The sequence below is a fragment of the Cupressus sempervirens genome, chromosome 10 (genome assembly GCF_028749045.1).
Source record: "Cupressus sempervirens isolate cs-2001-9-10 chromosome 10, ASM2874904v1, whole genome shotgun sequence".
Classification (NCBI taxonomy): Eukaryota; Viridiplantae; Streptophyta; class Pinopsida; order Cupressales; family Cupressaceae; genus Cupressus; species Cupressus sempervirens.
In genome coordinates, this window is record NC_143127.1 from 494576522 (window position 1) to 494588372 (window position 11851).

At 34.8% G+C, this 11851-nt stretch overlaps 1 protein-coding gene across 1 annotated transcript; it reads right to left on the minus strand.

Moving 5' to 3' along the window:
* Positions 1-10283: 10283 nt before the first annotated feature.
* Positions 10284-11601, minus strand: LOC149534827 (uncharacterized). Its single transcript, XM_089806076.1, has 3 exons — positions 11533-11601; positions 10717-11439; positions 10284-10475 (listed from the first exon to the last, which is right to left on the minus strand). The coding sequence occupies exons 1-3, from the start codon at positions 11599-11601 to the stop codon at positions 10284-10286; spliced, it is 984 nt and encodes a 327-aa protein (XP_089662202.1).
* Between the last annotated feature and the right edge of the window lie 250 nt (positions 11602-11851).

Here is an 11851-nt window from a genome sequence, read left to right on the forward strand (position 1 = left end):
CAACTCGGTGATGAGGGTTGCATAGTTACTTTTAATAATGAAAATTGGAAGGTTTCAAAAGGTTCCCTTGTAGTAGCAAAATGTGTGAAAGTAGGCACCTTATATCTTTGTATAGGTCATATTGTTCCTCCTACTTTAATTATTTCAAAGAAAAATGATTGTTCAAAAACATTTGTTGTAGTTGAGTAGGGAGAACAAACAATTGTTGTAGATTCTGATATAGCTCTATGGTACAACAGACTTAGACACACGAGTGAGAAAGATATGAAATTACATACCATGTTTGAAATGTGTCAATATGGATTTTTGTGAAAGTTGTGTGTATGAAAAACAAAAGAGAGTGAATTTTGTGGAGTGGGATGGAAAAGAAAAATGAGAAATTAGAGCTTGTGCATACAAATATATGGGGAATAGCTCAGGTATCTTCCCTTGGTGGTTCTCATTATTATGTTACATTTATTGATGATGCAACTAGTAAAGTATGGGTTTATTTCCTTAGACAAAAATTTGATATATTTCAAACTTTTAAGAAATGGAAATTATTGGTTGAAAATGAGATTGGTAAAGATTAAAATGTCTCAGATTTGATAATGGTGTTGAGTATTGGAGTTATGAATTTGAAGATTATTGCTCCACTAATGGTAGTCGCAAACATAAAATTGTTCCAAGGACTCTAGAGGAAAATGGAGTGGTTAAACACATGAACAAGAAAATAATGGAGCGTGTAAGGAGCATAAGGTTGCATGTTGGGCTGCCTTTAAACATGTGAAAAGAAGTTGTTAATACTTCTATATATTTGATTAATGGAGGTCCCTCTACTCCTTTGGGCAGTGGTATTCCAAAGGAAGTATGGATTGGTAAGAAGGTGAGTTTTTTTTTCTCAAAAGCTTCGATTGTGAAGCATTTACACATATAGGTTCTAAAAATAGAACCGAGATGGAAGCTAAGTCAAAGAAATATCTATATTTGTTAGATATGGCATTGATGAATTTGGTTATAGGCTTTGAGATTTTGAAAATCACAAATTTGTAAAAAGCAAGGATGTCATATTCAATGAGAAAGTGTTGTATAAAGATATGTTGCAGCAACATGAGAAGAAAGAAAATGATTATGTAGTGTTGGATGATACTCAAAAGGATGATGGTTCTACAATCCATCATGCTTTGCGACAATCACATTGATAAATACCACACACCCCAGTGAATGTTAGATGATCAACATAGATAAGTAGACCTCTAGAAAGATTTTCTCCCTCTTTGTACTATATTTTACTAACTGATGTTGGTGAGCCTGAATGTTATGATGAAGCTTTGCAGGTGGATACTAAAATTTAGTGGAAGTCTAAGATGATAGAAGAAATGGACTCCTTTCTGAATAAATTTTTTATGGATAATAAATAGAGTTAGGTTACCTGTAATTGGATAATAATAATATTGGACTTGTTGTTTGGTGGACGTAGCCCAAGGATTGGGTGAACCACATTAAGTCTTTGTTTCTTATGTTCACTTCTGTGTGATATATTATTTTTTGATATTGGTTATATTTGCATGTAATTGATATTTCTTGTCCAAGGTTAATCCTAATAGACATTCAAAAGTTCAGTGTCCATCTTCACCACATTTGAAATAAGTACCTTTGAAAACAAACTTCTTTTCATAAACATTATTTGGTATAAACCTTTACAAACATATCATTCCACTTCATAGTCTTTAGGAATGAATTTAACCTTCAATCTAGAAACCATGGGTTTCCATCTAGTAATATTAGGCTAATCATTATCTTTTTTATCCTTCTACAATTTTTTCCACCATAAGACAATATGACCTTTCAATTTAGTTTGTGCTAACCTAACTCTTTATAGATCTACATTTATTTTCAAGCTCAAAATAATCCTCAAGTTCATTAATCCAATCTATCAGTTCCTTGGGATCTAAAGAACCAGAATAATTTGAGACTTTCATTCTATGACTCTTACCAACTTGTGATATAGCCTTCGATGATCTTTCTTCTTCTACAGGGATCTCTACTTTAAGAACTTCAAGATCTTCAACAACTTCAACATATTCTTCTTCTGCTTTAGGGTTTATTCTCAAGCCATTCAAGACATTTCAAATCTCATTCCTCAATTCAACCTTGAATTCTTCAAACATATTCTCTAGCCTCCTAGGGTTTATTCTTCTAGGCGATATATTGACTACACCAAGGTGCTACTACCTCAAACTTTAGTAGTTTGTACACCAACAAGGATCACCAAGTCTGTAATAGGATTCCACACAAAACTTGAATAGATCCTTTGCAATTATGAGCGATAACTTTAATCTGTCGCCTCACAATCAAGGATTCAAGTCTTTGCAAGCTCTCCAAGCTTAACCAAGATCAAATAAGGAACAAGAAGATTCAACACCTTTGACAAGTCACTAACAAGATCAACTTCTAGATCAAACAACTAGATCATCAACCAACCCTGATAATTCCAATTAGATCAAACCTCACTCTAATACCCTTATGATGCAGTACAAGGTAGGTGAATCCCTTAAAGAGAAGACCAAGCTCCCAACAAATACAACACAAGTACACAAGATATAAGTGCAAGAAACACTTTATTATCAACTAATCTTCAATTACATCAAAGATCCACATACATTCCACTAATTCATAAGACAACTCGCATGATACAATATACTATATGCTAGGCTTTAAGGCCTTCATGGTTATGACTAATGTATTCCACAATTACATACCAAAATTCACTATTCAAGCTTTCTCTAAGCATCTTCTTGAATGATACTACCTCATGCTTCCTCCATGATGCTTACCAAGACTTCATGACACATATATAACCATTAGGACACACAAGTCAACTTGAGTTTGCAATCTCCAATAATAGGAAATGTATATTACATTATAGGATTGACCTCACGTAATTAATGACCAAATACATAATACAAGAGATAACATTATGTGGCCTTAGGTATAGGTCCACACATTAACCAACTGTCTAGATCCAAAAGCACGTAAGCTGACTCTTAAATATAGAACCACACAAATTTAAATATTAGGCATCACATGAAGAACAACATAAGAAAACAACACCCAAGAAGATGAAGCATAACATCTGCTAGATGTTATGTAGGATTATGCACACTTAGTGTAAAGATCATGATATGGCCACCATTCAAAGCTAAGCCTGTAGATTCTAGATATAGCAAACAAGAGTTTGCCAATACAAACCATCAGATACATACATGTAAGACAAAAAACAATAACTATATATTTGGGTGATGCAAGATTGCCAATAGCCCAAAAATGCTTCTGCATTATAGACAAATTTCATCATTACATTATTTATACAAAAAAGAATTGTTACTATGAATCCCATTTATTATTTGCTACTTGATGCCATAAATATTTTGTAAAAAAAAAGAAATTAGGTGGTCATGAAGAGCACTCCAATAAAAAATTGTATTTAAAAGGACGAATGATATAAACATGTAATCCCTATTATCTAAGAGAGGGAAGCATCTACCTAGTGGACATAATGAATACTAACATATATTAATTTATTATTTAATATTTAATTAAAATTATAAATTAACTATTTTGTAAATTCAAAATAATTAATAAATTCTAATATTCAACCATTTGCCTAAGAGAGACTCAAAACAGGGAAATACACACAATAGTTATAAGTACTTGTCGTAAGGCAATACTATTGTATTGACTAGTAGTCAATCAATTAATGAATTTCTGCCAATCAAAATAGTTTATTAAATAACCATTGTAAAATAAACTATCTCTAGCAAAAGTTAATGTTCATAACTTTATATTTATTTATTTTAAAATTATGATTTATTTCTAATTTCATTGGTTCTAACAACTGTGTCTTATATGACCACTTTTTAAGGAATAGAAAGTTTTATCTTTTAATAGAAATTTCCAACATTTCAATTTTTTCAAAAACTTCTTTCAAAATTCATAGAAACTTATAAGTTTTTTTATTTTAATAGAGATTTCTAAATTTTTAACTTTTGCTCTACTTTTATTATTTCTAGAAATTACTTAAAAATCTTTTGATTACATGTGAACTATAAATCATACTTTCAATTATTTTAAATCTTTCTAATTCTTTCAATCAAAATTTTCTTATAAATCTTCTTCTAAGTTATTTCTAAATCTATTGCCTAACTATCTATAAATCTTCTACTATCATTTGATTTACAAGTATTTATACTAAACAATTCATTATTCTATAAAAATATTTCAATTGAAAGTCATTAAATATTCTTGTGATAAAATTTACTTATGATTTTTAAATCATTTACAAATTGTTGTTTCAAACTTGTTTTTGGAGAAGGTTTGACTATGGTTGTTGGATCAATTTTAGTACTACTATAAAAATCTTGATACCCATTGTTAAAGGAAGTGAAAACAATGTTTATCTTGTCAACATCTAAGGAAAATTAATAATATACAATTGGTTTACAAATGTGTATTTGCACTTTGAGAAAATTAACACGTTTTTTAATATAGTTTACTTGATCAACATCTAAGACATGAATAATCTACAATGGGTTTACCAATGTATATTTGCACATTGAGAAAATTGGTCACTTTTTCCATTTAGTTTTTTTAACATAATTTTAATGTTTATCTTCAAATGCGAATTTAAAAATATTAAAAGAAATAATCTTATAGTTTGTAATAAATTATTTCAATTAATATTTAAATTTACAAAATTAAGTAATTTGGAAAAAAAAATATAATATTTATAGATTTATTGTAGAAGTCATATTCTTCTTACTATTAGTAAGATCAATTATGGTGAAGTAAGATCTTTGAGTTTCTTATACATGTACATTTACAAGTGAAGAAATATTAAAATTTCAACTAATATATAGAATAGTTGTGTTGTTATTATCATTATTTTGTTGCTATTGTATTATATTCTAAAATCATTCAATTTTACTATGTTATCTAGTTAATAATGTCTTAGATAATATTGTGCTATCTATATATTTTATTTAATTAAAAAATAAATTAAATTTCAATTAATTTCCTTCTTGAATTTAATTGTGGAATTGTATTGACAATTATTTAATTTCACTTAGATAAGTTATTTTAATATGTCATTTAATTATTTATATTTATTATTTGTGTTTAGATGAACACATTATGCTATAGAACTATTCTAGATATTTGTCTTAACTAAAATAAATATACTTATTTTTAAACAAAAATGTATTTTAAACATTAATTTTAGCATATCTATTAACATTTTTAATGATTTTTACACACAAAAAAATAGTTGAACAAAAATTGTTAAAATATTTATTAAAAAAGATATACATCTATTTTTAATATTAATATTAATTATTATTATTTTGCAATTAATTATTTTTATTTGTTAACGTCTCATATGATAGGCTCACAAGCTATTGTTTGTGTTGTAATAAACATAAAACGTCTACTAAGATTTATAATTTGTTCCTTATATATAATTTAACTATGAATAAAATAATATTATTAAAATTAATTAGAAAAAAATGCTACATTAATATTATAATTCAAGTCATCACTTTCATTCTTAAAAATATTGATATATCGAAAATTGTTTACCATAAATATAAATTTATGTAATTTATAAGTTTTATTTATGTTGGATAAAATAGACTATTAAATTTAGAACTCATTTATTTATGAGCAAATTTTAAGCAAGCTTACCAATAGTTTGGCAGCAACATATTTTCTTTACACACTTTTTATTATTTGTATTTAGATGAACTACTTATTTAAATATATTAGATGATCTAGGTGACATGACTGTTGTTCTAGATTTTAGAACAAAATGCTTATATCAATTGATCTCATATCAACAATGTAATTTGAAAAAGAGGGGGTAAAAATTTATTCAACCAAAATCAAAGTACAAAGCAAAGACACACAACCCACAAAAATCCTGCGTGTTCATGTCATCCAATATCAACTGCTCAATAGTCCCACTAAACTCATCAGGTAACTCCTCCCTTCCACTAATATCTCATCCATCCCCATTCTCTGAAGCCCACTTCACCAAATAATTGACCACTCTATTCCATTCCCTAGGGATATGATAAAAGGAAACAGAGTCTAAGGAATTACAAAGACATAAAGTCTGTCTAGCCAAAGCAGCTAATTGCCAAGTAACATTCTCCAAATTTTGACTATTCAATATGTCCAGAACAATCTGAGAATCAGACTCACAAATAATCCTCTTCCAGCCTAAGGAACAACCTCTCTCAACAATAGTCCTAATAGCAAGGGCCTCCATCAGATTATTAGAGTACTGACCTTTATAAGTAGAGAAGAGAAACACCATACTCCCATCATTTATCTCTACCTATGCCCCTGATACCAGCATGACCAGGATTCCCATGAGATGAACCATCCGTATTAATCTTCAAAGCCCCAGCAGGGGGGGGTTTCCACCTCCCATCTCAACAAACCCTTTGCTTGCACTAACGAGGTCTAGTTCTCAAGGTGTCACCACATCTGCTCTCTCCCAAATTCAAATTTTGCACAATAACAAGGTCCTCATGATCTATACTTTTAGACATATCACACTTTGCCGAGATGGTCTCCTAAAGCCTACTAAGAATAATTCTCCATAGATGTTGACTTTCTAACTTAGAGTCACAGAAAATTATGCAGTTCTGCTCAAGCCAAAGGTTCCATAAAATGAGAGGCAGCCCAACCATCTAAGCAACCCGCAAACAAGAAGTCTTTGCTAGAGGTCTGCCCAGACTCTTCCAAAAGTCAACTAAAGAGGACATGTGTATACAATCCTGTCTCCAAGCCTCCCACCATCTATGCCATATCTCTCCCAAATAAGGGCAATAGAAAAATAGGTGAGAAGTACATTCCTCATAGTTTGAACAAAGGAAGCAGATAGAAGGTCCCTAAAAAACCTCATTTGTGAAGATTCTCCCAAGTGAGGCATTTGTTCTAAACCAGTAACCAAAGGAAAAAATTACATTTCGGCCAAGAAAGGTTACACCAAACCTTCTTCCACCAGTTCACCACATTAGGACCATGTCGGTTCCTATCAAGCATAGCATAACCTTGAGCCATAGTAAACTTTCCTTTTGGGCTACGACTCCAGGCCAAGACATCCCGCTCACGAATAGAGCTACAAAGCCTACTTTCCAAAGTTTTAGCGAGAAAAGCATGGTGTCTTTCCAACAAGTCACCTCCAACTAACCCACTCGTTTGACCGTCTTGAAGTGCTCTATTGTGACCCATCAAACATTAGTAAAAATGTGGCAAAGAGTCTGAAGCTGGGGAAAGCTAGAAAGAATGGGAGGATGGCCATCCCAAGAGTCCTGCCAAAATAGGGCATCAAAACCACTATTACAAATCTAGAAGAGGCCCTCCTTGATAAGTTGAGCACCCTTCTTAAGAGTGCCCCAAATACAAGAACCTTTACCCACTAGCGTAAGTCTTTGTATATCAAGATAATCAACACCTGAAAAATACTTGTGGACAAGAATCTTGGCCCAATCCTAATCCTGACATTTACACCATCTCCAATACAACTTGGTAGCCAAAGTTGTGACAACAAGAGCCATTGACCTAAGACCAAGTCCTCTGGCATGCTTCGGCCTACACACAAAGAAGGCTCCATTTTGAAGAAATAAGGCTGTCGGACCAAAGGAATTGCCTAGATAAAGCATCAAAATCCATCACAATGTTGGAAGGGGGAACCTGAACACAACATCTATAAATTGGGAGAGACTACACCACAGTCTGAAGGAGAACCACTCTTCCAATTGAAGATAACCATCTGTAAGTCCAATGACTACCCTTATTCCAAAATTTATCCAAAATCCCTTGCCAGTAATCTCTTTGCTGAGAACCCAAGACTAAAGGAACCCCAAGGTACATCAAAGGAAGAGATCCGATTTAAAATCTAAAAATCCTTGCAATCCTATTCTAAATAAGATTAGGAGTATTAAAGAAATAAATAGATGACTTGTCCTCATTAATACACTGCCTTGAAGCTTTTAAATAGATATCCAAAGCTTGCCTAAAATTCACTGCCTCACTGATTCTAGCCATTCCCATTAACCCAGTGTCATCCACGAATTGTACATGAGAGTAAGAGGGAAGATTATTATTCTAGCTCCAACCTTGGATAATACCCTGCCTCACCTATGATTTTAAAAATCTGCCAAGACCCTCTGCCATTATGATGAATAAATAGGGAGATAAAGGATCCCCTTGCCGATGTCCCCAAGAGGCCCCAAACAAATCAGATGGTTCCCCATTAATGAGAATTGAAACGGAGGAAGAAGTCACACAACTTAGAACCCAACTCACCCACTCCTCATCAAAACCAAAGGCCAAAATAATTTTCTGTAAGAACTCCCAGCTCACCCTGTCATAAGCTTTAGCCATATCAAGTTTAATAAACATAGCTTTCTTCTTGGATGTCGACATAGAGTGGATCGCCTCCATCACTATCACAATCCCATCCAAAATTTGTTCAACAAAACCACCCTGTTCAACAGAGATTAGAGAACCAAGGAGTGGTTTGAGCCTCTTAGCGATTAGTTTGGTAATGATCTTATAGCCAACATTACATAATGTTATAGGCCTGAATTGGTCCAACCTATTAGCCTCTTCTTTCTTAGGTAAAAGAGCCAAGAAAGTAGAATTCAAAGATTTCAGCATCTGTTTATTTCTATGAGATTCCTAAACCACTTCAAGGAGATCAAACTTTATTATTTCCCAGAACTCCTAGAAAAATTCAATCGAGAATCCATCTGGACCAGGGGCCTTGCCTTTTTTCATATTAAAAACAACTCTCTCAAGCTCTAGTAACTGGATAGGGCTTAAGAGGGCCTCATTCATCTCAGCAGACACTAGGAGGGGAATACAGTCCAAAATGGCATGCTCCTCAGCTTTAGCAGGAAGATCATCCTTAGTAAAAAGATTAGAAAAATAATTGATGGCTTCCCTAGAGATTTCTCTACAAGATGAGATCCTGACACCATCAAATGAAACAAGAGAGGAGATAGAATTACCCTATCTCTGAGCCTTCGCTGAGTTGTGGAAGAAAGAAGTGTTCTTATCCCCTTCCTGTAACCAATCAACATGAGATTTTTGCTTCCAAAAAATCTCCTCCCAAAGCTCTCACTCTTCCAATTTCTTAAGAGTCGAGATTTCAGCTTTGCTCAAATCAGATGTCATCCCCTAATCTCTAATTTGACGGGTAATAATATCTAGCTTGGTCTGTGCAGCTACCTTTTGAGCCTAGAGATTCCCAAAATGATGTTTATTCCATCTCTTAAGCCTAAACTTCACATGTTGAAGCCTCTTACTAAAAGTGTACATCGTCGTTCCATGGGTAGGCTTCCCCTCATACCACCAATCCACCATAAGATCAGGTAAAGACAAGTCTTTGAGCCACATCAACTGAAATTTGAAGGAGGGCCATTTGGTGACACTATAAGAGGTGATGGAAAGCTTAATGGGTTAGTGGTCAGAGCCCCTCTAGTCCAAAATTTCAAAATTGGTGATCCACCTGTTATTCATCCAATAGCAGGAAACCAAAAATTAGTCCAACCTTTTTGAGATAGCCTCACCCCCACATCTTTGATTATTCCATGTAAAGATGCCATTGGATGTCTTCACGTCAATGAGATTCAAAGAGCCAATCATATCTTTGAGCAATTTTGAAGACGAGTCCAGCCTGGCTAGTCCACCTCATTTTTCCTCCAAACTAGTGATAGCATTAAAGTCTTCAGTCATAATCCATGAGAGAAAGGGGTCCAGGGATCATATGAAATTGATATGAGCCCATAAATATGATTTACCTGAAAAATCAGTAGGAGCATATATATTGGATAAAAGGAACCTTTCTCCAGTTTCAAAATTTGAAGCAACCAAAGAGATGGAGAACCGACTGGAGATCCACCATAAGGGGGAAACTTTCCTAGGGTCCTAGAAACAAGCCACCCCACCCGAACTATTCAAAGCACCAACTCCCTGCCAAGAGCCTTGAGGCCAAATCCGCAAGGCATAGTTAGCCAATCCTTCCATTGAAAGCTTAGTTTCTTGAATATAGATAACATTCAGAGACTGAGACTCAATTAATCTACGAACAACCTTTTGTCTGGGGATGTTGTTCAACCCCCTTACATTCCAAGATAACACAATCATTTATGGGGGTGAGAGAAATGAGAATCAATGGGTTTTACAGACCCAGACTCAACCAAATTTTCACCCATTATCTTCACCTTCTCCTAATCAGTCTTCCTGCCACTCTTTAATGGTTTATCCAAAGACCCCTTTTTGAAGGATTTCTGTTGTATGCCTAAGACAAGAGAAGCCTTATTAGCCTTTGCAGAATCTGGGGTCCCCTTGGGCCTATTGGAAATAGGAGCCGCAATGACAGGACCCATTAAGCCCTGTGATTCACCAATCTCTCCAATATCCTGCACAACAGGAGGTAGATCAGTATCCAACTGTCCAACTTGTTGATCCCTTGTGGATAGAATCTACTCCTCATTCAGCATATCCCCAACTTGAGTCTCCTACTACCCTTTGGCCATCGAAAGAAGCGGTACCTTCGTCTTGGGCCAAATCTTCAAGAGCCTCAAACATGTTAAAGGTGTCATCAATCTGTTTGTCCCTCTAGGTTCTCTTTTTGCCTTTACCTTTGTTACGAGACTTGACCTGAGTAAAACCTTCATTATCAACAGGTCCCATAAAGAAATTAGCCTTCCCCTTGTCCTCCCCAGGGGGTCTCGAAGCAGCCAAGGAAGAGGACTTGTTCTTGGGATAATTACGATATAAATGTCCATATTCATGGCAAATTTTGCATCTGAATGGTATGGTCTCATAGTCCAGCTGTTGGATCCAAGATGATGATCCCATGCAAATTTCCATAGAATTTGGCAGTAGATTATTTAAATCAACTTCTACACAAATACAGGCAAAAGAATTTACCTTACGATCTTGCATTTGTGTAGTTGATCCCACAGGTTTCCCAAGAAGCAGTGAGATTGAGTGTAGAATATCTTCTCTCCAGAATTCTAGAGGCAACCTCGATAAGCGGATCCACATTGGAACTTGTGAGGGGATTTCCTCAGCCGAGTTAAAACCCATATGCCAGGGCTTAATAAAAAGCCCCACCTGGTTAAAGAAATACGGGCTGCCTTCAAATGCCTTATTCCTATCTAACATGCTTGAAAAGATGACCATAAAGTAGTTATTGGTTGCTAATAAAATCTCCATATCTCCTTCTGGGTTCCACATCCAGCGAGCCCAGGATTCTAGTACAGGCAAGGAAAGGCGAAGTCCCAAAAACTTACAAATCAAGGCATGATTGCTCCAGTATTCAACATCTTCTAAGACTTGTTCAAGTTGTAAAACCAGAATTGGCCAGTCCTCGACTCTCTGCAAGCATCCATTCACTTTCTTTAGTCAAAACCCCCCATTTGGAGAAGATTCGCAATCCCTCGATGGCGGCTTGCCATTCAAATCCTTGACATTAGCATGCAATGAAGCCGAAGACTCCCCCATCACTGCATCATCAATAGGAAGCTGGGAGGAGGGCATACCTCGATCCTTCATTCCAAATCAGAGCTTGGTTCAACAAAAATGTGGAGGGAATGGGGCAAGGCCCCACTGATCTCCACCCACCACAACCCCCACCAACGACAAGACATAGCAAACTAAGAATTTTTGAGCGTTCTCCCACGGGCTGGAAAAACTCGACCACCCAAACCCCAACATTGGTTCAAACGATAGACAGTAGTGCAGATTGTTCTGCAATCTGCCAAAATGCAAGTGCAAACCAGAGGAAGTG